This window comes from Erinaceus europaeus, chromosome 15 (genome assembly GCF_950295315.1).
Source record: "Erinaceus europaeus chromosome 15, mEriEur2.1, whole genome shotgun sequence".
NCBI lineage: Eukaryota > Metazoa > Chordata > Mammalia > Eulipotyphla > Erinaceidae > Erinaceus > Erinaceus europaeus.
In genome coordinates this window covers 29066290-29091610 of record NC_080176.1, presented here as the reverse complement: position 1 = coordinate 29091610, position 25321 = coordinate 29066290, and the positions used below count along the sequence as shown (strand labels likewise).

Here is a 25321-nt window from a genome sequence, read left to right as displayed (position 1 = left end):
TGTTGGATAGGACAGAGAGAAACAGAGGAGGGGAAGACAGAGGGGGAAAGACAGACACCTGCAGACCTGCTTCACCACCTGTGAAGTGATTCTCCTGCAGGTGGAGAGCCAGAGGCTTGAACTGGGATCCTCACGCTGTTCCATGCACTTTGCACCATGTGTGCTTAACCGCTACCACCTGACTCTCTCAAATAACTTTTTAAAAAATTAATATTTTTTTCTGGATAAAGACAGAATTGAGAGGGAAGAAGAGGACAGAGAGGAAGAAGGGGCCAGGCCAGGGCATACCCAGTAAAGCACACATAGTATGAAATGCAAGGACCCACACAAGGATCCGAGTTTGAGCCCCCATCCCCACTGGTAGGGGAAATTTCATGAGCAGTGAAGCAGGGCTGCAGGTGTCTGTCATTCTCTCTTCCTTTTTGTGTTCCCCTCCTCTCTCAATTTTTCTGTCTGTCCTATCCACTAAAATGGAAAAGGGTGTTGCTAGGAGCAGTGGTGCTAGCACTAAGCCCCAGGGATATCCTGGGGGCAAAAAAAAGGAGTGGGGGGGTCCAGGAGGTAGCCCAGTAGGTTGTGCACACATGGTGTAAAGCGCAGGGGCTGGCATAGGGATCCCAGTTCGAGACCCCGGCTCCCCATCTGCAGGAGGGTCGCTTCACAAGTGGTGAAACAGGTCTGTAGGTGTCTTTCTTTCTCTCTCCCTCTCTGTCTTCCCCTCCTCTTTCCATTTCTCTCTGTCCTGTCAAACAACATCATCAATGGCAACAAAAACAAGGGCAACAAAATGGGAAAAAAAAATGGCCTCTAGGAACGGTGGATTCGTGGTGCAGGCACCAAGCCCCAGCAATATCAAAAGGAGGGAAAAACACCTTCAGCACTTCACCACTAGTGAATTTCCCCCACTGCAGGTAGGGACTGGGGGTTTGAACCTGGGTCTTTGTGCACTGTAATGCATGCCCTCTACCAGGTGCGCCATTGCCTGGCCCCTGTAAGTAGCTAATTTTGCTACAGTTAAACGACACTCATTGATGCTGGACTGCTCCAGCTAAAGCCAGCTACAAAATGCAAAAGGGTTAAGGACCCGATGGTTTTCTCAAGGCTCCTGTCACAAATTATTCCCTAGAGAAGTATCTCCTCACTGACTTTCTGAGGGCCCTTCCCTTCCCTCCTGAAGCCAGCTCTCCCTGTGCCCACCCCCGTGGCCTTCCATTCTGCAAGATAAACAGCTCCAGTTAGGACCCACCAGCGGAACCCTCAAGGCCCCTAGCTGGCAGCCGTTCCAGGGGTCATAGTGACAATCCGGTCACAGTTGAATATTTGCTTTCTCGCCCAACTTCTTCGATGGACAAGTGGGTAGCCAGTTTTTGTTATTTTGTTAGACCTAAATGCCAGCTTTTGTTAGCTTTATTTTTCCCCTTCCGCAGTGCTGCACACCACCCAGACGCCCCCCCCCCCATAGGGCATGTGGCCCTTCCCCTTTTCAGGCCTCTTCTGCAGGGGCCTAGCGGGCACTTCCTGACCAGATAAAAACTACCTGGGAGCGGTAGTTGTTCTTGCACTTGGCCTTGTGCAAACCTGTTCTTGGCCAAAGCCAGAGCATGTGCAACTCCACCACCGGTCTTGCAACTTCCCTGGGACCCAGTTCAATTCGAGAAGCACCCCAGGGCTAACCCCACCCACCTCCCCATCCCCACCTCCGGAGAGCCTCTTGCACCGCAAGCAGCATTTATTGAGGGCGCTGGATAGCTGGGCCGGCAGGGACCGCAGGCTCTATACACGTATGTACAGGGGGGGGACGGCTCAGACGGCGGAGGACAGCTTCCGCTTGGTGCTCTCGCTGCAGCGGTGTAGAATGAGGTCCGCGCTGGGCCGCGGGGGCACCGCGGGCTGCGGCTTTGAGCGCTCGGGCTGCGGCTGTTGTTCTGCGGGGCAGGCAGGACAGGGCGACCGGGTGAGGCCGTGGCACCCATGACCTTGGCCACAGGCTGGCCCCACCCCCTGCGCGGTTTAGCGAACTTTTTTCCCTCTGGCAGCCCCGCCCACCCCTGAGGCCCCGCCTCACACCCAGGACCTGCCCCCTGCACGCTCTCAGCTGACACCTTTTCCTTGATGTCCCGCCCACACTTAGCCCCGCCCCCAAGGGCTCTGGGGTCCCACCCCACCTGGCCCCGACCTTGCATCAGGATTTGGTTACGCCCCTCCGTACTGGCCACACCCATTCTGACACTGGGCCTCCGCGGCTCTGTGCGTTGACCCCGCCCCATAGGCCTCGCCCACCCACTGGGCCCCGCCCAGAATTCATTCTGCCCTCCACCCAAATGTTGCCCCACCCTCCGACTACGGCCCCTCCCGGTTCACTCCGTGGCCCCGCCCACTATTATGGTTTGACCCCGGCCAACCCACTCTCCTGGCCCCGCCCCTAGTCGTGGCCCACCCATCTAGTCCTGCCCGTGGCTGTGGCCCCGCCCCCGACAAGGCCCTCGTGGCCCCGCTCATTACTCTGGCCCCACCTCTCCTGACCGTGTCCATTGTTAGGACCGGACACCTGGCCACGCCCATCTCACCGCCCCTCTCCAAGCCCCGCCCACACTCACGCTGCGCGCCGCGGGGACTTTGCGGGCCCGGCCGGGCCCGGCCGCGGCGCTGCTGCAGGAATCGCACACTGTTGCGGCGGTAGGTGTCCTGGCTGAGGCGCTTCCGCGACCGCTGGTGGATGCTGTGAGCGTTGCGGATGGAGGACCTGGGCGCGGCGGGACGCGGCCTCAGTCAGCGCCCAGTCCCTCTGCCAGGACCCGCACCCACACCCTGGGTTGCAGCGCCGGGCCCCAGAGGATGGGGAGCATCCCACATGGTACCGATCCCTTTTTGCTCATGCCCACGACGCCTTCTCTAGGAAGCCCTCTGGACTGCCCCAGCCCTCACCTGCCACCCCGAACTTGGGTGCCTTCCCCCTCCACGACCCCAAAAGGTTGTTCCCCCTTCCCCGGCTCCGAGAGCAGGCCCTGGTGGCCCCCCAACCGCAGCTCGGCCAACCCAGCACCAGCTCCGCACCCCCAGAAGGGGCCTCACCTGCGGGGCGGCGCCCCTCGACTCTTGATCTGGCGTTGGGCCCTCGTCTGGTCCTCTCCTGCCTTTTGCAGATACATGGACGGGAAGTAGCCGGTGACATCTTCTTTCCTGCAAGGGGAGGAGGCTTTTTCAGAGGTGGGGGGACCACACAGCGGGGAGCAGGAAGTCAGGTACCACTTGGCACTCGGAGCCCACCCAGGCTCGCTGCAATATCGCAGGGACCAGGTAGAGCACCAGGTAGAGCGCATGTTATCAAGCTCAAAGTTCAAGCCCCCCAGCCCTGCTGCAGGAGGGGAGCTCCATAAGCGGTGGAGTAGGTCTGCAGGTGTCTCTCTGTCTCTCCCTCCCCCTTCCCCTCAATGTGTCTGTCCTATCAAATAAGAACGAAAATGATAAAATGACCACCAGGAGTGGAGGGTTTTTCATGCAGGCCCAGAGGCCCAGTGATAACTCTGGTGAGAAAGAAAAATTTAAAAAAGGAAGAGGGGTGGAGGTAGATAGCATAATGGTTATGCAAAGAGACTCTCCTGCCTGAGGCTCTGTAGTCCCAGGTTCAATCCCCTGCACCACCATGAGCCAGGGCTGAGCAGTTCTCTGGTTAAATAAATAAATAAATAAATATTCAAATGAAAAAAGAAAGAGAAAGAAACACTGGTCTTTCCAGTCTCACTGATGTGGGTAAAGCAAGTTCCACTCTGGCAGAATAGCAAGCAGAGGCCCTGGGGCTGATAGTGGGGTGCAGTGAGTGTGGCTCCCTAAGGTGGAGACCCCAAGGAGGTTTCAAGCAGCTCTGAAGTGTCTGACCCGAGGCCATGCAGCTGCTGTGGCCACACACTGGGGTCCTAGGCTGAATCCTGTACACCTGTGCAAGGACCTGAGGGCAGGGGAGCCCTGGGATGTCTGCTTCCCCCAAAAGCAGAATAAAAAAGGTCTTCCTGGAACCCGGTAGCGCTACAGGTTAAGGGCACATGGCACAAAGTGCAAGAACTACTGTAAGGACCCTGGTTCAAGCCCCCAGCTCCCCACCTGCAGGGGGGAGTCACTTCACAGGCAGTGAAGCAGGTCTGCAGGTGTCTGACTTTCTCTCCCCCTCTCTATCTTCTCCTCTCTTGATTTCTCTCTGCCCTGTTCAACAACAGCAATAATGACAACAACAATAACAAGGAGAAAATGGCCTCCAGGAGCCTCGTAGGGCAGGCACTGAGTCCCAGCATAACCCCTGGAAGCAAAAAAAAAAAAAAAAAAAAGCCTTCCTGTAGCTGTTTCAAGACAAGCAGATGGCAATCGAAATGAAAGACCTAGAAGGAATGGCCCCTGAGGGAGTGCAGTGGATAAGGCATTGGATTCTCAAGCATGAGGTCCCGAGTTCCATCCCTGGCATCACATGCGCCAGAATGATGTTCTGTTTTTTTCCCCTCTCTTTCTTTTCCTCTTTCTCTCTCATGAAATAGTACATAAATAAATCAGTAGAGTGGTCCAGGAGATGGCACAGTGGATAAAGCACTGGACTCTCAAGTGTGAGGTCCTGAGTTCAGTCGCTAGTAGCATATGTACCAGAGTGATGTCTGGTTCTTTCTCTCTCTCTTCCTATCTTTCTCATTAATAAATAAAATCTTTTAAAAAATAAATAATCAGTATTGGGGGTAGATAGCATACCGGTTATTCAAAGAGACTCATGCTTAAGGCTCCAAAGGCCCAGGTTCAATCCCCCACACCACCATAAGCCAGAGCTGAACAGTGCTCTGGTTAAAATAAAATAAAATAAAATAAAATAGGGAGTTGGGCGGTAGCGCAGGTCAAACGCATGTGGCGCGAAGTGCAGGGACCGGCATAAGGATCCTGGTTCGAGCCCCCAGCTCCCCACCTGCCAGGGAGTCGCTTCACAGGCGGTGAAGCAGGTCTGCAGGTGTCTATCTTTCTCTCCCCCTCTCTGTCTTCCCCTCCTCTCTCCATCTCTCTCTGTCCTGTCTAACAACAATGATAGCAATAACAAGAACAATAATAACTACAACAACAATAAAAAGGGGCGACAAAAGGGGAAATAAATAAATTAGTCTTTTAAAAATAAATAAAGTATCAGAGAAGGAAAGGGAGTATGGGGTCTACACCCATAGTTGTTGGATATAATAACCAGTTGGCTGACGGAGCAGGGGGCTTGGCTCGAAGTCCCAAAGGAAAAAAATAATCCCACTTGGGGCCTGGTGGTAATGCACCTAGTTGAACACACATGTTATACTGCACAAAGACCCGGGTTCGAGCCCCTGGTCCCCACCTGCAGGAGAAAGCTTTGCAAGTGGTAAAGCAGTGCTGCAGGTGTCTCTCTGTCTCTCTCCCTCTCTATCAACCTCTACCCTCTCAATTCCTGACTGTCTCTATACAATAAATAAAGATAATAATAAAATAAAATAATTCTACTCACAGCAGGCACAGAGCCCCACAAGGCCACTAACCTGCTGTCCCAGTGAGCCCGGCCAGAGAGGGACAGCGACCAATCAGTGGGAGGGAGGGCTCCTACCTGACAACCCACCAGCCGTCCAGGAGCTTGTGAATAACCTCGATGGCCTCCCCCTCCTGCAGGGACATTTCATCCTCCATTTGGGCCATGTAGCTTTTGATGGTGACATAAGGCTCCCCTGATCCAAAGAGTTGGAGGGGGACAAGGTGTGAGGGTCAGCCAGCACCAGGCTCTTCTCCAGGGACCCCAGGGCTGCCCCCCAGCTCACCCCACTCCTCCCTGCTTCCCATGGCCGGGAGCTATAGGGCCCTGGACAGGGATGCCAGGAGCAGCCAATGGAAAGTTGGAGGAGGGGGCGTGCCAACAAGTGGTTAGACCGGAAGTGGGGAACACTAAGTGATCAGCCCCAGAAGTGGAGAGCAGAGCACTGCTCCATATGGCATCTGAGCCACTCAGCCACTGTCAACCGTTGGCACGAGAAGCTAAGTGTCCCCACCTTTGTGATTTTTTTTTTTTTTACCAGTGCACTGCTCATCTCTGGCTTATGGTGGTGCAGGGGATTGAACCTGGGACTATGGAACCTCAGGCATGAGATTTCTCTTTGCATAACCATTATGTTGTCTACACCGCCCCATCTTTGAACCTGGGTCCTTGTACATTGTACCTGGGTCCTTGTACATTGTAGCATGCATATACCAGATGCGCCACCACCCAACCCACAAATTGTGCAATCTCTCAATGCTGCAGGTCACCAAGGGTCCCAGGCTGACCTCATACACCCTTCACCCTCATCCTGAGAGAGGCCACCTCTTCCTACGGGGTTGCCTCCCCAAACTCCAGAGGCTCCTGCAGCCACCGTCCAGCAGAAACACTTCCGGCTCCCCCCCCACCACAGCCCCCCCCCCCCGAATTGGGGTCACCTGCATAGTTGGGCTCGGGCTCCTCTGCCTCATCGGGACTGTCCAAGGGCTCCAGGTAGGACGCAGGGACCCAGCCCCGCTTGGTCTTCATCTGGCAGAACCACCAGCCTGTGCGGGGGTGCAGGGCAGTAAATCCGGGTACCCATGCCTCGAGGGGGTCGGGGTGCATTTACACGCAGACACCCAATGACAGCCCAGACTCACAGCCGGGGGTGCCCCCCCAAAGTAGTTAAAGAATGTGGGAATGTGAGTAGTGATATGGTAGGGTCCCCACCCGCGGGGTTCACGCTCAGGGGAGGTCGAGCCCCTCCCCCAGGTGCAGGGAGCAGCCCCCCCCCCCCAAGTGTAGGGCTGGGTGTCCCGGGGCGGTGAGGGGCGCTGACCACTCTCGCTCTTCTCCACCACATCCACCACGTCGCCCACAGCCAGCGCCATCTCGGAAGCCGAGCTCTTCTCGTAGTCCGCGATGACCCGGTAGGTTTGCAGGATGATGGGGCCGGTGATGTCTGCAGAGGACGCTGGGTGAGGGGGTGCCGCAGGGGCTGGGCCCCCAAACAAGCAGCACCACTCCCCCACCCCCACCCCCCAGCTCTGGGCTGGCCAGGAAGCGCGCGCACGCAGGTCCCAGGCGCTACCACAGGTGTCCCTGTTTTCTTTGTCATTGGGGTTCTTGGGCTTCCTGACTGTTCCCCGAGAACTTTTAAAAATAATAATTAATAATAATATATAGTTTTATTTTATTTTTACCAGAGCACTGCTCAGCTCTGGCTTATGGTGATGCGGTGTTGAACCTGGGACTTTTTGGAGCCTCAGGCATAAGAATCTCTGAAAAACCATTATGCAGTGGTTGGGGAGGTGGTGCAGTGATAAAGCTTTGGACTCTCAAGCATGAGGTTCCGAGTTTGATCCCCGGAAGCACATGTGCCAGAGTAATGTCTGGTTCTTTCTGTCTCCTCCTGTCTTTCTCATAAATAAACAAAAAATCTAAAAAAGAAAAACAAAAACCATTATGCAATCTATCCCCGCCCTATATTTTTATTTTAACATGAGCGAGAGAAAGTCAAGCACTGCTCAGCTCTTGTGCTGGGGATAGAACCTGGGACCTCAGAGCCTCAGGCTTGAGAGTCTTTTGCAGAAACATTATGCTTTCTCCCCAGCCCCCAGTGGATATTTATTTATTTATTTTCGGAGAGAGACCACATCACTGAAGCTTCCTTTCATGCAGTGGGGACCAGCCTTGAACCTGGGTCCTACATGGAACGGTGCACTATTTCTACACAGAGCGGTGTGCTATTTCTCGGGGCCCCAGTGGGCCTTTCTTTCTTTCTCTCTCTCTCTCTCTCTCTCTTTTATTTTCCATTTTGTTGCCCTTGTTTTTATTGTTGTTGTAGTTATTATTGCTGTTATTGATGTCGTTATTGATAGATAGGATAGAAAGAAATGGAGAGAGGAGGGGAAGACAGAGATGAGGAAAGAAAAATAGACACCTGCAGACCTGCTTCACTGCCTGTGAAGTGACTCCCCTGCAAGTGGGGAGCTAGGGGATCTAACTGGGATCCTTATGTCCATCCTTGCACTTCGCACCACGTGTGCTTAACCTGCTGTGCTACTGTCTGACTCCCTGTCTCTCTCTTTTTAATTCAAGAAAGAATACCTGTCATACATGGGGTACCAGAATTTGAACCTACATCCTCTCTAGTGAAGTGTGCACTCTATGCCATGAACTCTCTCCTCCCCCCCACCTTTTAAAATAGATATATTTAAGAGAGAGAGAGCTGGGAAGACAGCATAATAGTTTTGCAAAAAGACTCTCATGCCTGAGGCACCAAGGTCCTGCTACTACCATAGAGCTGGAGTGAAGTAGAGCTGACACACATGTTGGAGCCTGTGTTGCTGAAGGGAGTCAGGGCCAGGTTCAATCCCCAGCAACACCATAAACCAGAACTGAGCAGGGCTCTGGTCTCTCTCACTCATATCTTTTTTTTTTTCTCTCTCATGGAGATATAAAAAGAAAGAGGAGGAGGAAGAAAAGAAGGAGAAGAGAACAGGAGCATCACTTTGGCACATGTGGTGCTGGGGATTGGACTCAGGATCTCTTGCCAGAGAGTCCAAAACTGGGCTGCAGTTTTTTTTTAAATTCATTAATTTATTATTGGGCAGGGACTGAGAGAATATGAAAGGGGAGGGGGAGAGAGAGAGAGAGAGAGACCTGCAGCCTTGCTTCACCACTTGTGAAGCTTTTTCCCCTGCAGGTGGGGACCAGGGACTTGAACCTGGGTCCTTGCGCACTTAATTTGAGTGCTAAACCAGGTGTGCTACTACCTAGCCCGTCCCCACGGGTTGCACTTTTTTTTTTTTTTTTTGCCTCCAGTGTTATCACTGGGGCTCGGTGCCTACACTACAAATTCACTGCTCCTGGAGGCTATTTTTATTGTTGCCCTTGTTGTTATTGTTGTTATAGCTGTTGTTGGATAGGACAGAGAGAAATCGAGAGAGGATGGGAAGACAGAGAGGAAAGACACCTGCAGACCTGCTTCACCACTTGTGAAGCGACTTTGGAGGCTCAAACCGGGATCCTTGCGCCCCTGGATCTTTGCACGGGTCCTTGAGCTTCCCGCCATGTGTGCTTAACCCATTGCGCTACCTCCGGACCCCCAGGTTGCACTTTTTTTTATTGTTGGGCTGGCAGTGAACCAACCCGAGGCCTCGAGCAAATGCAAACCTATTATGTGATCTGCCTGGCCTTTTTTCTTTTCTGTCTCTTTCTCTCTTCCTTTATTAACATCAAAACACTGGGATTAAGGGCTGGTAAAACAGCAAAAGACTTTCCTGCCAGAGGCTCTGAGGTCCCAGGTTCCATCCCAGCACCACCACAAGCCCGAGTTGAGGGCAGAGTCACCACCCTCAGGAAGCCCTGCTCACTGCCCAGTAGCCCCGGAAGACACCCAGTTAGAGCGGTTGCCCCCGCCCCACACTCCCTTTCTGGGGCCCCTCACCGGTCACACTGGCCTTGCTGTCCTTGGGCACCAGGTACGTCTCTGGCTTTTTTGCCCTGCAGGAGAAGAGACTGGACTAGAGTCGTTCCCCCTACGGACAAAGGAAGGGCTAGGGAGGGGGCCCTGCAGAGGGGAGGGAGAATCTGTGCTGGCAGGGACAGGGCTTTGGAGACATGCCAGCCAGGGGCAGCCAAGATTCACACCCTGGCACTACATGGGAGATGACATGGGCACCAGAGGAAGCTAGGGTGCTGTGGTCTCTCCTCTCTTATCTTTCTCTGTCTCTGAATAGAAAAATTGCCCAGAGAGGGACGTTGTGCATGTCTGTAAAACAAAACCAGAAGCTCCAGGCCCCTATATCTTTCCCATCAGTTTCTTTTTCTTTTTTCTTTATTTTTTAAAAATAGTTTATTTATTTATTATTGGACAGAGGCAGAGAAATTGAGACGGGAGGGAGAGATAGAAAGGGAGAGAGACAGAGACACCTGCAGCTCTTCTTCACCACTTGTGAAGCTTTCCCCCCTGCAGATGGGGACCAGGGGCATGAACCCAGGTCCTTGTGGGCTGTAATGTGTGCACTTAACCAGGTGCGCCACCACCCAGCCCCTCTTTTTCTTTTTTCTTTTGCCCATCGGGTTTTCAATACTCTGTCACATGGCCCCAGAATAGTGGGAAACATTTTTAGAAGCTGGGGTCCCACAGCCAGGCTGCCCCGTGGTCAGGAAGAGGACCTGGGATTCCAGACACGCCCACCCCCCCACCCCGTCCAGAGAGCTTCTCCTGGCATGGGGGCATCAAAGGGCTGGGGTGGGCACTTGGCTAGGGTGCTGGGTGTTGGACGCTTTCAGGTTGCACGAGCTGAAGCCCTGCCCCGACTCCCTGGCGCAGGTGGTACCCCTTCTCTGGACCTGGTTGCCGCGCCCCCTCTGCCCAGCCAATAGGGGAGCCCCGCCACTCCCTAGCCTGCCCCACCCCGGGCCCTTTCATGGTCCGGCTCCCGGCCCGCCTGCCACTCTCTGGCCTCCTCCCTCGGGCTCTGCCCCTCCCACAAATCACTGGCCGTTCTCAGGCTCCGTCCCGCCCCACCCGCCAATCACTGGCGTCTCAGGCCCGCCCCTCCCGTCACTCACTGGCCGTCGCCGGCGGGGAGCTTGAGGTCTTCCGGCCGCACCTTGAAGAAGCCCAATAGGTGCGGGCAGCGCGAGATCTTGGTGGGCAGCCCCAGCAGCGCGCTGCAGTACTCGGCCAGCGTGCCCTGCCTGCTCTCGGCTGCGCGCTGCCCGTCGAACCAGCGCGGGGCTGCGGGCAGGGCAGTGAGGACGCTCCCCGGGAAGGGGCGTGAGGGGAGGGGGGACAGGTGGGGGACAAGACAGGTGGGGGTATGTGGGGGACAGGTGAGGGCGGGGCAGGACAGGTGGGGGTGTGGCAGGTGGGGCCCGGACATGTGGAGGACAGGTGAGAGGGGGTGTGTGTGGTCCGGGACAGATGGAGGCGAGGCAGGTGGGGTACAGTTGGGGGATGGGACAGGTGGGAATGGAGACAAATGAATTAGGACAGGTGGGAGGCAGGAAAGTAGAGGGCCAGGACAGGTCGGGGGCAGGAAAGTAGACTCACCTGGCAGGTGGGGAATGATCCGGTTTTCGGGGTTGATGTCTCCTGCCTCGATGGGAAACATCTCCTTTAACATTTTCTAGCGGGAAAGCAGATGTGGAGGGACAACGTCACAGCACAGCACAGCAGACTTGGAGAGCCTCTGCCAGCTCTCAGGGCCTCAGGGACCCGGCTCACTTACCTCCCCTTTCCACCCTGGCCACTCGGCCCACGTAGAATTGGATCTTCTCTCTCCCCTCCACCCCCAATGGCCCACCCACCACCACCAGGGCCCACGTAGAACTGGATCTTCTCTCTCCCCTCCACCCCCAATGGTCCAGCCACCACCACCAGGGCTAGGCGATCACCAAGACCTGCGACACACACACACACACACACACACACACACACACACACACACACACACACACACACTTGTTTATTATTATTTATATATATTAGCACCTGCATGATTCTATGATTTCCAATGGTGTTTCTCTCTCTCTCTTAGTGGATAAGAGGCAGGGAGAGAAAAACAGAGAGAAGAGAGACCCCACAGCACTACTCCATCACTTGTGAAGCTTCCCCTGTACACAGTGCTCCCATGAGGTGGCTGAGGGGTTTGGACCTGGGTCCTTGTGCATATGGCAAAGTGTGCCCTCTACTGGGTGACCTATATTCTCAGAGCAACACAGGGACAATGAGAGACAGACAGAGAGAAAGAGAGAGAGAGAGAGAGAGAGAGAGAGAGAGAGAGAAAACAAAACAAAAAGATGTATTGGGCAGGGGAGACAGCACGGTGGTGCTGCAACAGACTTTCCTGCCTGAGGCTCTGAAGTCTCAGGTTCAATCTGTGGCACCACCATGAGCCAGAGCTGAATCCAGGGTAAGAGAGTAGCTTTGCCTGGGAGTCAATCCAGGTGACTACACAGCAAATCAGAAAGAGGGAGAAGGAAGCCAGCAGCTTGAACACAGCTGTACATAACCTCCTGATGGAGCACACTTGCTCTGTGTGGCGCGTGTGTGTGTGTGTGTGTGTGTGTGTGTGTGTGTGTGTGTGTGTGAAACATTCATACAAAAAGAGACAACACACTTCCACAGTCACCCAAGTTAGGGGCTGTGACAGGGACATGACCTGATTGGCATCTTCCATATCTTTTGTCCCCTTGTATTTTGTCCCCTTGTATTTCCTGAGTCGTGTGTGTGTGTGTGTGTGTGTGTGTGTGTGTAGTTTTCCCAGGGCTTCCCCACTCTAGGGAGACTTTTTCAGATAGAGAGAGATGGTCTAGGAGGTGGCACAGTGTATCAAACACTGTAATCTCAAGTGTGAGGTCCTGAGTTTAACCCCTGGGAGCACATGTATCATCAGAAGCTCCCACGTGATGTATGAGAAGGGGGACTTGAAATTGCGTCACACACAGCAAAGCAGGCCCCCTACCAGATGAGCTGTTTCATTGGTCCAAGGATTTATATTGTTGAATGAGATGGAGGCCAGAGCCCTGCTCAGCTCTGGGTTTTAGTAGTGGGGATTGAACCTGTGACCTGCAGGTTTGATCCCTGGCACCACCTTTTGCCAGAACCAAGCACTGCTTTGCTCTCTCCTTCTTTCATAAGAAATGAATAGAGGGAGTTGGGCGGTAGTGCAGCAGGTTAAGCGCATGTGGCACAAAGCACAAGGGCCTGCGTAAGGATTCCAGTTCGAGCCGCCAGCTTCCCTCCTGCAGGGGAGTCACCTCACAGATGGTGAAGCAGGTGTCTGATCTTTCTCTCCCCTCTCTTGTCTTCCCCTCCTCTTTCCATTTCTCTCTGTCCTATCCAACAACAATGATATCAATAACAACAATAATAACTACAACAATAAAACAACAAGGGCAACAAAAGGGAATAATTTTTTTTTCCTCCAGGGTTACTGCTGGGGCTCGGTGCCCTGCACTATGAATCCACTAATCCTGGAAGCCATTTTTCCCCTTTTGTTGCCTTTGTTGTTTTATCATTGTTGTGGTTATTATTGTTGTTGTTGTTGTTGTTAGATAGGACAGAGAGAAATGGAGAGAGGAGGGTAGACAGAGAAGAGGAGAGAAAGACAGACACCTGCAGACCTGCTTCACTGCTTGTGAAGCAACTCCCCTACAGGTGGGGAGCTAGGGGCTCAAACCGGGATCCCTACGCCGGTCTTTGCGATTCGCACCATGTGGGCTTAACCCACTGCACTACTGCCCGACTCCCAAATAAATAAATATATATATTTTTTAATAGTCTTTTTAAAATATTTTATTTAATTAATTTATTTATTTATTCCCTTTTGTTGCCCTTGTTGTTTTATTGTTGTAGTTATTATTGTTGTTGTCGTTGTTGGATAGGACAGAGAGAAATGGAGAGAGGAGGGGAAGACAGAGAGAGGGAGAGAAAGACAGACACCTGCAGACCTGCTTCACCGCCTGTGAAGCGACTCCCCTGCAGGTGGGGAGCCGGGGTTCGAACCGGGATCCTTATGCCGGTCCTTGTGCTTTGCGCCACCTGCGCTTAACCCGCTGCGCTACAGCCCGACTCCCAATAAATATTTTTTTAAAAAGAAATAAAGGAAAATGAAAACGGGCAGTTCAGTGGTGGCGCACATGATTGAGTTCACATGTTACCATGTGCAAAGACCTGGGGCCAGCGGTGATGCACCCAGTTAAGCACACATAGTACTAAGTGCAGGGACACATGCAAGCATCCGGATTCAAGCCCCCGGCTCCCCACCTGCAGGGGGAAAGAGTCACAAGTGGTGAAGCAGGTCTACAGGTGTCTATCTCACTCTCTCCTTTTTTAAAAATTTATTTCCTTTTGTTGTCCTTGTTATTGTTGTTGTTGGATATGACAGCGAGAAATGGAGAGAGGAGGGGAAGACAGAGAGGGGGAGAGAAAGATAGACATCTGTAGACCTGCTTCACCGCCTGTGAAGCGACTCCCCTGCAGGTGGGGAGCTGGGGGCTCGAACTGGGATCCTTACGCAGGTCCTTGTGCTTTGCACCACATACGCTTAACCCGCTGCGCTACCTCTCTCTCTTTCTCTGTTATTAAAGATTTTATTTATTAGAAAGATAGGAGGAGAGAGAAAAAAACAGACATCACTCTGGTACATGTGCTGCCCGGGATTGAACTCAGGACCTTATGCTTGAGAGTCTGATGCTTTATCCCCCATGCCACCTCCTGGACCACTCTCCCTCTCTATCTTCCCCTCCCCTCTCAATTTTTCTCTATCATATCCAATAGGAAGAAAAAGAAAAAGAAAGAAAGAGAGAGAGAGAGAGCAAAAGAAAGAAAGAAAGAAAGAGGAAGAGAGGGAGGAAGGGAGGGAGGGAGGGAGGGAGGAAGGAAGGAAGGAAGGAAGGAAGGAAGGAATGGAGGGAGGGAGGGAGGGGCTTCCTGGGAGCAGTGGGTTCTTCATAGTGTCAAGCCCAGCAATACCCCTGGAGGCAAAAAAAAACCCTGGGTTCAAACTCCTGGTCCCCAGCTGCAGGGGTGGAGCTAGGGGTGGGGGCAGAGCGCTTCACAAGTAGTGAAGCAGTGTTGCAGGTGCCACTCTCTCTCTCCCTCTCTATCTCTAATTCCCTCTCAAGTCTCCTTTGTCTCTATCAAAAAGAAAGATAAAGGGGAAAATGGCTGCCAAGAGTGGCTGAGTGGTCATGCCTGGTGTCAACAAGAATATTTTTTTTTTACTTTATACATTTTGTATTTTATTGGACTGATCTAGGACTATTTCAGCCATGTGTTGGGTAGTTGCCATCTCCCCCTGGCTTCTTCTTATCCATATGCCTATATAGGGATTTACTGATCCAAAGGTTTGGTCTATTTACATAAATCACTTTTACATAAAGCACTCCAGGGCATTGGTGGTTCAGTTATAGGATTCTCGCCTGTTCCGCCCCCTCCTTGTCACACTCTGATTTTCACCAGTCACTTTTCTCTCCACCCTCTCTATATCACATCCTGTTTCCACCCTACTTGGATAGTATAAAAACAGCTGCTCTTCTGATTAAAGACACTTGGAAATTGCTTTCCGGCTCCGAGAGTTCCAGAGTGTATCTCCTGCGGAAGTTGGTGCAGCACGCGTTCCTGATCCCTCTCCCACACAGCAGCCTAGATCAGCTCCAGTTGAGTTCTCTCCAACCCAGAGAGCACCGGCTCGGGAAGAAGTACCCTCAGGCTATCCCGGCAGCCATGCAAATTGTGTGCTTTTGGTTTAGCTGAAATAGTCCTGGACCTCTCAGAAACTTTGAAGCCTTCTACAGTTGTATAAATTGAACATGAACAATTTTAAATAATCTTTTGGTTCCTTTTCATTTCTGTTCATGCAACAGGACTTAAGAAAAAGTACTTTGATCTTTGTGTTTCAAAGATCATAGTAAGAACTGTATGCATATACATAAGCTCTTGAGGATAACACATAATTTTCACTACACTACAGCATATGATCTCCATGTAGTATATTTAAAACTTCAGATTGATTTTCCTTGAGTGATTATATATATATATATATATATATATATATATATATATATATATATATATTACATCTCCACTGTAGGGCTGAAAAGAATGACCTATGTTTCTTTCAAACTGTGTTGCTGTTGACGTTGTATCTCTGTGCACACAAGTCCTACATATATGACTAGATTAAAAAAGCACGCTACCTTTGTGAGTTAAGTACTGCTTCAACTCATTGTTAACTATAGAATTTTTTCTCCCTATAGAATGTAAGTAAAATTTAGTGTTTGTCACCAACAAATGGTCACACTAGATTCTTTTGTTCATTTATTCTCACCACAACTGCTAGGTTGGCTACCCTCCTCCCACTTTGTTTAACTTTTAAGAAAAAAACTTTGTAATGCTTATAATTCCATCTGGGCACAACTCTTGAAAAATTTAAGTAACTTTATATGAAATTGTTGATCAATAAACAGCTACTAATGTAAAAAAGATTTAAAAAAGAAAGAAAACATGGTCTGGGAGGTGGCGCAATGGATTAAGCATTGGACTCTCAAGCATGAGGTCCTGAGTTCAATCCCCAGCAGCACATGTACCAGAGTGATATCTGGTTCTTTCCCTCTATCCTTCTATCTTTCTCATTAATAAATAAATAAAATATTTTTAAAAAGAAAGGAAGCAAAGTTAAAACAGGATCTCGAGCTTCCCAGGAGGGAGTGCGGTGGATAGTGTTGGACTCTCAAACATGAGGTCCTGAACTCACACTTTGGCAGCACATGTGCCAAAGGAATGCTGTGGTTCTCTCTCTCTCAAATATTTTATTTATTATTAGGTATAGGCAGAGAAAAATTGAGAGGGGAGAGGGAGAGGGGGCAGGAAAAGAGAGGGAAAGAGACAGACACCTGCAGCCCTGCTTCACCACTTGTGAAGCTTCCCCCTGCACATGGGGGCCAGGGGCTTGACCCTGTCTTTCCCAAGGGAGAGAGCTGGGAGGCTGCAGTGTCCCAGTCACCACACACCCTGTACGTACACACACACACACACACACACACACACCAGCTCCAGCACTCACGTGGAATTCGTAGATCTCCGTGAAGCGCCGGTACACCACCTTCTCTGACAGGTCCTGCCACTTCACCAGGAACATATACACCTAGAGGAGGGAAGTGTGGTCAGCTGCCCAGGCATCCCAGCACTACAGGGTGAAGTCCACAGAACCAGGGGAAGAGCCTGGTTCAGGGCTGGTACTGAGACACTGGGCTTCCATAAGCCCCCAAAGCCACTGGCATCTCCAGACATGGCATCTCCAGAACAGGAAGAGGTGGGTCCCAGACCCCAGGATCTGGGGGCAGAGGGAGGGTGAAGAGTCATGGGTCTGGGGCTCTTTGGGGTGGTAGTAGAAATCTTAGATTGCCCCCTCGCCCAGGAGGGGGTACAGAGGATAAAGTACTGGACTCTCAGGTCCTGAGTTCAATCCCCAGTATTGCATGTGCCAGAATGATGCTCTGGTTTTTAAAAAGTAATAAATGAAAGAATAATCAGAAAAGCTACAATAGACTGTGATGAGGGTGGTTCTGCTCATAACTGTTTTAAGTGAACTCACTAAGGACACTGAGTCGCACTGATTTGCCAACCTTAGCATGTGAATTGTGTCAATGAGATAATAATTAGATTGAAGGGGGATTTTTAAAAAATTATTTATTTATTTATTTATTTTGCCTCCAAGGTTATCACTGGGGTTTAGTGCCTACACTACAAATCCACTGCTCCTGGCGGCCATTTCCCTCCATTTTTGTTGCCTTGTTGTTGTTATTATTGTTATTGTTGCTATTGCTGTTGTTGGATAGGACAGAGAGAAATCAAGAGAGGAGGGGAAGACAGAAGAAGGGTGAGAAAGATAGACACCTGCAGATCAGCTTGACCACCTGTGAAGCGACCCCCCTGCAGGTGGGGAGCCAGGGGCTCAAGCCAGGATCTTTACTTCGGTCCTTGTGCTTCACGCACCATGTGCGTTTGCCCTGCTGCACCACCACCTGACCCCCAAGGCCATTTTCTTTTCCCATTTTGCTGCCCTTGTTGTTATTATTGTTGTTGTTGTTGTTGGATAGGACAAGAGAAACTGAGAGGGGAGGGGAAGACTGGGGGTGGGGTGGGGAAAAAGACACCTGTAGACCTGTGAAGTGACACCCCTGCAGGTGGGGAGCCAGGGGCTTGAACTGGGGATCCTTATGCCAGTCCTTGCACTTTATGCCACTATGCTATCTCCCACCTCCTGAGAAAAAAAGTATTTAAATGAAAGAGCTCAAGTCAGCAGCAGTTACTCAGTTTAAAAAAAAAAAAAAAAAGGAAGGAATGAGTGATTTACAAAAATGACAGGAAGGCGGGGTAGGTAGCATAATGGTGATGCAAAGAGACTCTCACACCTGAGGCTCCAAAGTCCCAGATCCAACTCCACGCAACACCGTAAGCTAGTGCTCTGGCTAAAAAAAAAATGACAGGTGTCGGATGGTAGTGCAGTGGATTAAGCGCACGTGGCGCAAATCACAAGGACCGGCATAAGGATCCCAGTTTGAGACCCACTCTCCACCTGTGGGGGGGGGGGGTCACTTCACAGGCAGTGAAGCAGGTCTGCAGGTGTCTATCTTTCTCTCCCCCTCTGTCTTCCCCTCCTCTCTCCATTTCTCTCTGTCCTATCTAACAATGGCATCAACAACAACAATAATAACTACAACAGTAAAACAACAACAGCAACAAAAGGGAATAAATAAATAAAAATGACAGGGATGAAATGAAGGATCCAGAGACCTAGGGGTTAGGACAGTGGTTCTGCAAATAGACTTTTAAAGCTGAGACTCTGAGGTCCTAGGTTCAGTCCTAGGCATCATCTTAAGCCAGAACAGCAGAGCTGAGCACAACTGCAGATGAAATAGAATCAAAAGAAGAAGTCAGACACAAAAGCCACATCTGTGTGAGTCCGTATCCATGACAATCTACAGCAAGCCAGCCCAGACAAAGAGGAAGTCATGAGAACAGAGGCTGCCTCCAGAGACTGGGAAACATTCTGGGGTGAAAAATATGCCTAGATTTTTTAAAATTATCTTTATTGTGGTCCAGGAGGTGGCACAGTGGAGAAAGCATTGGACTCTCAAGCATGAGGTCCTGAATTCAATCCCCGGCAACACACGTACCAGAGCGATGTCTGGTTCTCTCTCTCCTCCTATCTTTCTCACTAATAAACAAATAGAATCTTTGAAAAAAAAATCTATTTGTTGGATAGAGATAGCCAAAAATTGAGCAGGAAGGGGGGTATGGAGAGGGAAAGAGACAGAGAGATACTTGCAGCCCTGCTTCACCACTCGCAAAGCTTTCCCCTTGTAGGAGGGAACGGGGGCTTGAATTCAAGTCCTTCAGCGCTGTAATGGGTGCGCTCAACCGGGTGCGCCACCACCTGGCTCTTAGCTTATTTGTTTGTTTGTTTTTAAATATTTATTTATCTTGGGGGTCAAGAGATATGTCCCCTAGTGGTGTTCTCTCTTTACTATGTGAGGACCTGCTCTGAGCCCCCAGCCACCACCTGGAAGCACCAAGCAAGGGGGGGGGAAGCCTCATGAGTAGTGAAGCAAGCGGTGTTGTAGTGTCTCTCCTTCCTTTAATTTCTCTCTCTTCCTCTCTCTCTCTCTTATATTATTTCCTCCAGGGTTGTCAATGGGGCTCAGTGCTGGCACTACAAATCCACTCCTCTGGTGGCCACTTTTTTTTTTTAATTTATTGGATAGGACAGAAAGAAATGGAGAGAGGAGGGGAAGATAAAGAGGAGGAGAGAAAGACAGACACCTGCAGACCTGCTTCACCGCTTGTGAAGCGACTCCCCTGCAGTTGGGGATCCGGGGGCTTGAACCTGGTCCTTGTGCACTGTAATGTGTGTCAGGTGTGTCACTTCCTGGCCCTCTTTCACTTTCTTTCTCTCTCTCCCTCTTTCTATTTATTTATTTATAATCTATCTATTTATTTTTACCAGAGTGCTACTCAGATCTGGCTTATGGTGGTTGGGGGATTGAATGTGGGACTTTTGGAGCCTCAGACACGACAGTCTCTTTGTATAACCATTATGCTAACTACCCCCAATCCCTCTTGTTATATATGAATAGTAGATAATGTATATTAATGTTAAAGATTCATTTTAATATATTTCTTATTGGGCTGGGTGGTGGCACACTAGGTTAAGCGCAAGGACCCACACAGGGATGCAGGTTCGAGCCCCTGCGCCTCACCTGTGAGGGGATGGAAGCTTCACAAGTGGTGAAGCAGGTCTGCAGGTGTCTCTCTATCTCCCTCCCTCTGTCAATTGCTCTGTCCTGTCAAATAAAACAAGAAAGAATATATATATACATACATATATATTTATTTATTGGACAGAGACAATTTTCACCACTTGTGAAAGTTTCCCCTGCAGGCAGAGAGCAAGGGCTTGAACCCAGGACCTTGCACCTGATAACGTGTGCTTTACCAAGTGTGCCACCACCTGACCCCCTTAAAGACCTATTTTGAGTGGTTTATAAATTTATCTATGTTGGTATGCATGAGACCCCTTCTGTTTCATTTGGTTTAAATCCCCCCTGCTTAACACCATTCTATTTACATAACCACTTCATTCTATTTACATAACCACTGTTAACAAGCACCACCCTCCCTCCAGGGCATTAGTGGTTCAGTGATAGAATTCTTGCCTGCGCCACCCCCTCTCCTTGTCACACCCTGATACTCTCCTTGTCACACTCTGATTTTCACCAGTCACTTTTCTCTCCACCCTCTCTATGTCACATCCTGTTTCCACCCTACTTGGCAAGTATATATAAAGACAGCATTGTTCGTTTGAGTAGAGTTTAGCTTAGCTTGGCTTAGATTGTGCTGCGTCCTGCATGAATAAAGAGATACTGCGTACAGCTCAACCATGAGTCCCTGGTCGTCTGTTACCCGCCCATGAAGCCAGCCCGGCGAAAACAACATATCTATGAGTTTATTAATAAGGGGGGAGAGAGAACCAGAACTTCACTCTGGTTCCATTTGCAAGATGAGAGTGTTCTAGAGAAGATTGGTGGTGATGGCGCCACAGCAACGACATTGTACTTAGTACCACTGAGCTGAGCACTTACAATGGCTAAGGTGATGGCGGGGTGGGGGTGCAGTGGATAAAGCACTGGACTCTCAGACATGAGGTCCTGAGTTCAATCCCCAGCCTTGCGAGTGCCTGAGAAATGCTCTGCTTCTCTTTCTCTCATGAATTAGTTAATAAAACTTTTTGTAATGGAAAGATTGCTTAAAATAGACCAAGATTAAAAAAAAAATTCTGAAAGGGTGTAACAGCTGAAATTCAGGAAGTGTTTCTAGATTAGACCCTGGATCTGAAGTAGTATTGATTGCAGGGGACAAAAAGAGAGTTCAGAAACTCCAAAGAAAATGGTGGTGGGGTTGTCACACCTGTTAGGAGCACATGTTACCATGCCTGAGGACAGGGGTTCAAGCCTCTGGTCCCAACCTGTAGTGAGGAGGCTCTAGAGTGGTGAAATTTCCCCCTTCTCTCTGGATTTCTTTCTGTCTCTATCCAATAAATACTAAATAAATAAATAAATATTTTTTCAAATATTTGTTAATGCAATATATATATATATATATATATATATATATATATATATATATATATAGACAGCAGACAGAGGTGGGGTAGGCTGGAACACTGCTCAGCTCTGGTTTACAGTGGTGCTGGGTGTTGAACCTGGAAACTTGGAGCCTGAGGCATGACAACCTTTTTCAGAACCATTATCCTGTCTCTGCAGGCTAAAAAAAAATTTGTTTTTCTTTTTGCCTCCTGAGTTATTGCTGGGGCTCTGTGCCTGCACCACAAATCCACTGCTCCTGTTGGTCATTTTTCCCATTTTTGTTGCCCTTGTTTTTATTTATTTTTTTATGTTGCCACTGCTGTCATTGTTGCTGGACAGGACAGAGAGAAATCGAGTGAGGAGGGGAAGACAGAGAGGGGGAGAGAAAGACACCTGAAGACCTGCTTCACCGCTTATGAAGCGACCCCCCTGCAGGTGGGGAGCAGCTGGGGCTTGAACCGGGATACTTAAGCTGGACCTTGTGCTTCATGCCATGTGCACTTAACCTACTGTGCAACTTCCCAGCCCCCTAATCCACACATTCTTTTTATTTTATTTTATTTATTTATGGGAAAGATAGGAGGAGAGAGAGAAAGACCAGACATCACTCTGGTACATGTGCTGCTGGGGATTGAACTCAGGACCGCATGCTTGAGAGTCCAATGCTTTTTCCACTGTGCCACCTCCCAGACCACAACTCACACATTCTTAAAAAGATTTTGGTCTGGGGGTCGGGTGGAAATACAGCAGGTTAAGTGCATATGGCGCAAAGCGCAGGAACAGGCATAAGGATCCTGGATCGAGCCCCCGCCTCCCCACCTGCAGGGGGGTCAATGCACAAGTGGTGAAACAGGTCTGCAGATGTCTATCTTTCTCTCCCCCTCTCTGTCTTCCCCTCCTCTCTCCATATCTCTCTGTCCTAACCAACAATGACGACAGCAACAACAACAATAATAATAACAACAATGATAAATGACAAAGGCAACAAAAGGGAAAAAATAGTATCCAGGAGCAGTGGATTCATAGTGCAGGCACCGAGCCCCAGCAATAACTCTGGAGGCAAAAAGAAAAAAATTTTTTCTCTCCCCATCTCTGTCTTCCCCTCCTCTCTCAATTTCTCTCTGTCCTAACAATAACAGCAATAACAACAAGGGCAATAAGGGCAACAAAAATGGGAAAAATAGCCTCCAGGAGCAGTGGGTTCATAGTATAGGCACTGAGCCCCAGTGATAACCATGGAGGAAAAAAAAATGTGTGGGTTAGCTGCCTGGAAGATGGTGTGGTGGATAAATCACTGGACTCTCAAAACATGAGGTACTGAGTTTGATCCCTAGCATCTCATGTGCCAGAGTGATGCTCTAGTTCCTTTTCTCTCTTGGTCTCTTATCTCTATCTCTCTATCTCTGTGTGTGTCTCTCTCACACATTAAGAAAGAAATACGTCATCTCTCTCTCCCTCTCTCTGTCTGTCTCTCATTAAGAAAGAAATACCTCATAAAGGAGAGGAAAAAAAAATGTGTGGGCTGGACGTGTGTGTTTTGCCCATGTTGACTTCCCGGCTGTGCCATGCTGGTGCTGTGGTTGAGTAAGAGAATGTCCAAGACACAGAGACAGGCTAAGCCAGTGCCTGGGACTCTGTGTCGCCCTGACCCTGCACTGTCTCTGAAAGCTTTTGAGGAGAGAGAACAGAGATGGGCTGTGGGGGTAAAGGGGTGTCTGTGGAAGTGACTAGTATTCTCAGGGGCAGCCTCTCTGAGCTGAATTCAAAAAGAAAAGTGAAGAAAAGTGAGATGTGCTCAATAGGGTTCCTCCCAGCCAGCCTTGACTCCCCACCCCACCCCACCCCACCCCCCTGTGAAGGGAAGAAACATTGGGGACTAGGGGGATGGTCTGTGGCAGGTGTCACCTTACAGGCACTGAAGGGACCCACTCTGGGGGCAGTTGGGGGCACAGAGCTGGTCTCTGGCTCCTGAGAGCCGGGCTGGTCCCGAAGGGCTGCCTGGAGGAGGGTGCCCTGGATGTGCTCTCTGAGTCTAGAGACATAGGCAGGTCACAGAATGGTGGGGAGGTAGGTGGGCTTGAAGGGCCCCCTGTGAGGGAACCTGTGCAGGGCTGTGCCCCCCTCCCCAGCACCCCAATACTCACATAGTGCTGGCTGGGCACAAAGCGCTTTTCGAAGCCCAGGAGGGCGATATGGCGGATAAAGGGGTCCCCCATGGCTGAGTCGCAGTTTGGGGCGCCCCTGGCTCAGTCTTAAATACACTGAAAAGAGGAAGTTGCTGCTGTCCCAAGGCCGCTTGGCAGGGTGCACCAGGGCTCTGCTTCTGCTTTCAGTTTCAGGGACTCTGGCTGGAGTTGACATACCCCCCCCCCCCCCCCCCCCGCCACTCACAGGTGTGTGGCCCAGACTTCACCCCTGTTCTGGGAACCTGGAGCACCTCCCCCATCCATCTGTGACCACTGCCCTCACTTCTCACTTAACTCTGACCTTAGGATGCCTTCTCCAAGAAGCCTTCCTTGATAAGGTCGCATAGATGGCCAAATGCCATACTTTGATACTCTGTCCCCTGCTTTTAAAAAATTTTTTTTTCTTTTTTTAAAAAAGAAAATTTTAGGAGTTGGGCGGTAGCGCAGTGGGTTAAGCGCAGGTGATGCAAAACATAAGGACCAGCTTAAGGATCCCAGTTCGAGCCCCCAGCTCTCCACCTGCAGGGGAATCGCTTTACAAGTGGTGAAGCAGGTCTGTAGGTGTCTATCTTTCTCTCCCCGTCTCTGTCTTGTCCTCCTCTCTCCATTTCTCTCTGTCCTATCCAACAACGACGACATCAATAACGACAACAACTAAAACAAAAATAAGGGCAGCAAAAGAAAATAAATAAATACATAAATAAAAATAAAATTTCTTATTATCTTTATTTATTGGATAGAGACAGGCAGAAATCGAGAGGAAGGGGGATATAGAGAGGGAAAGAGACAGAGAGACACCTGCATCACTGCTTTACCACTTGGGAAGACTTGCCCCTGCAGGTGGGGACTAGGGGCTTGAACCTGGGTCCTTGCACATTGTAATATGTACACTCAGTCAGGTGCGCCACCACCTGGCCCCTTCCTCCATTATTTCTTTTTAAAAGAAAAAAACTGAGGCCAAAGAAAGACCCAACACTGGCCGCCAGCTATAGACCAATTTCTCTCCTCTCCGTGTGTTACAAACTCCTTGAGAGGCTGCTTCTGTCACGTATTTCTCCTCTTACAGAGAAATTCCTATCACCCGCCCAAGCTGGTTTCCGCCCAGGAAGATCTACCTGCGAACAAGCCCTGGCCCTCTCAACTTACATTGAAAATGGATTCCAGAAGAATTTAAAGACGGGTGCTGTCTTTGTTGATCTCACAGCAGCCTATGACACGGTCTGGCACCGTGGTCTCCTAGTCAAGATCTCAAGATGCCTGCCTCCATGGGTGGCCAACACTATATCGTTTCTTCTCCAAAACAGAAGATTCCGGGTGCATCTGGGTGACAAGTCTAGCAGATGAAGACCTGTCTCAAGTGGCCTCCCCCAGGGCTCTGTTCTGGCTCCTACGCTATTTAATATTTACATCAATGACCTCCCAGAAACTTCTTCAAGGAAGTTCATCTACGCCGATGACATCTGCTGTGCAACTCAGGCATCCAAGTTTGACATCCTCGAGGAAACACTCACGAAAGACATGTCTCTGATATCTGATTACTGTAAAAAATGGCGACTAATCCCTAGCACTGCAAAAACGGTATCATCTGTTTTCCATCTACACCATGTCTCATCTGTTTTCCATCTACACCATGTCTCGGCCTCGCGTGAGCTTAATGTGCAGCTTGACGATACGAGAATCTGGCATGAAGCCCAGCCAGTCTATCTTGGCGTTACTCTCGATCGCACTCTGTCATTTCATGAACATCTCATAAAAACTGCAGCAAAGGTGGGCGTGAAGAATAACATCATTGCAAGACTGGCCAGCTCCTCATGGGGCGCGAGCGCTTCCACACTACGATCATCATCTCTGGCACTATGCTATTCCACTGCAGAATACTGTGCCCCAGTGTGGTTCCGTAGCCCCCATGTCCACTTGGTCAATTCCAAATTATACTCCTCCATGAGGATAATTTCTGGAACCATCTGTTCCACCC

General features: G+C 50.2%; 1 protein-coding gene across 2 annotated transcripts; it reads right to left on the bottom strand.

Annotated features, from left to right (window-relative positions):
• Positions 1–1631: 1631 nt before the first annotated feature.
• On the bottom strand, positions 1632–23442 carry NCF1 (neutrophil cytosolic factor 1). Of its 2 annotated transcripts, XM_007517970.3 has the most exons (11): positions 23305–23441; positions 16576–16656; positions 11058–11133; positions 10574–10742; positions 9444–9499; positions 6831–6953; positions 6448–6555; positions 5588–5705; positions 3073–3180; positions 2598–2743; positions 1712–1925 (listed from the first exon to the last, which is right to left on the bottom strand). In XM_007517970.3, exons 1-11 carry the CDS (start codon positions 23374–23376, stop codon positions 1804–1806), a joined length of 1179 nt encoding a protein of 392 aa, XP_007518032.2. In that variant the 5' UTR covers positions 23377–23441; the 3' UTR covers positions 1712–1803. The 2 variants fall into 2 exon arrangements, with proteins under 2 accessions (XP_060029511.1, XP_007518032.2); XM_060173528.1 differs by lacking the exon at positions 5588–5705 and having other exon boundaries at positions 1632–1925; positions 23305–23442.
• Positions 23443–25321: the final 1879 nt, after the last annotated feature.

What these genes read in the sequence shown, in the direction of transcription:
- NCF1 (XM_060173528.1), bottom strand. Translation starts at nt 23,376, where the DNA reads ATGGGGGACCCCTTTATCCGCCATATCGCCCTCCTGGGCTTCGAAAAG. An exon ending in CGGAGATCTACGAATTCCAC is followed by an intron (nt 11,134 to 16,575) that starts GTGAGTGCTGGA and finishes CTTTCCCGCTAG; the next exon opens with AAAATGTTAAAGGAGATGTT. An exon ending in GGTGGAGAAGAGCGAGAGTG is followed by an intron (nt 6,556 to 6,830) that starts GTCAGCGCCCCT and finishes ACCCCCGCACAG; the next exon opens with GCTGGTGGTTCTGCCAGATG.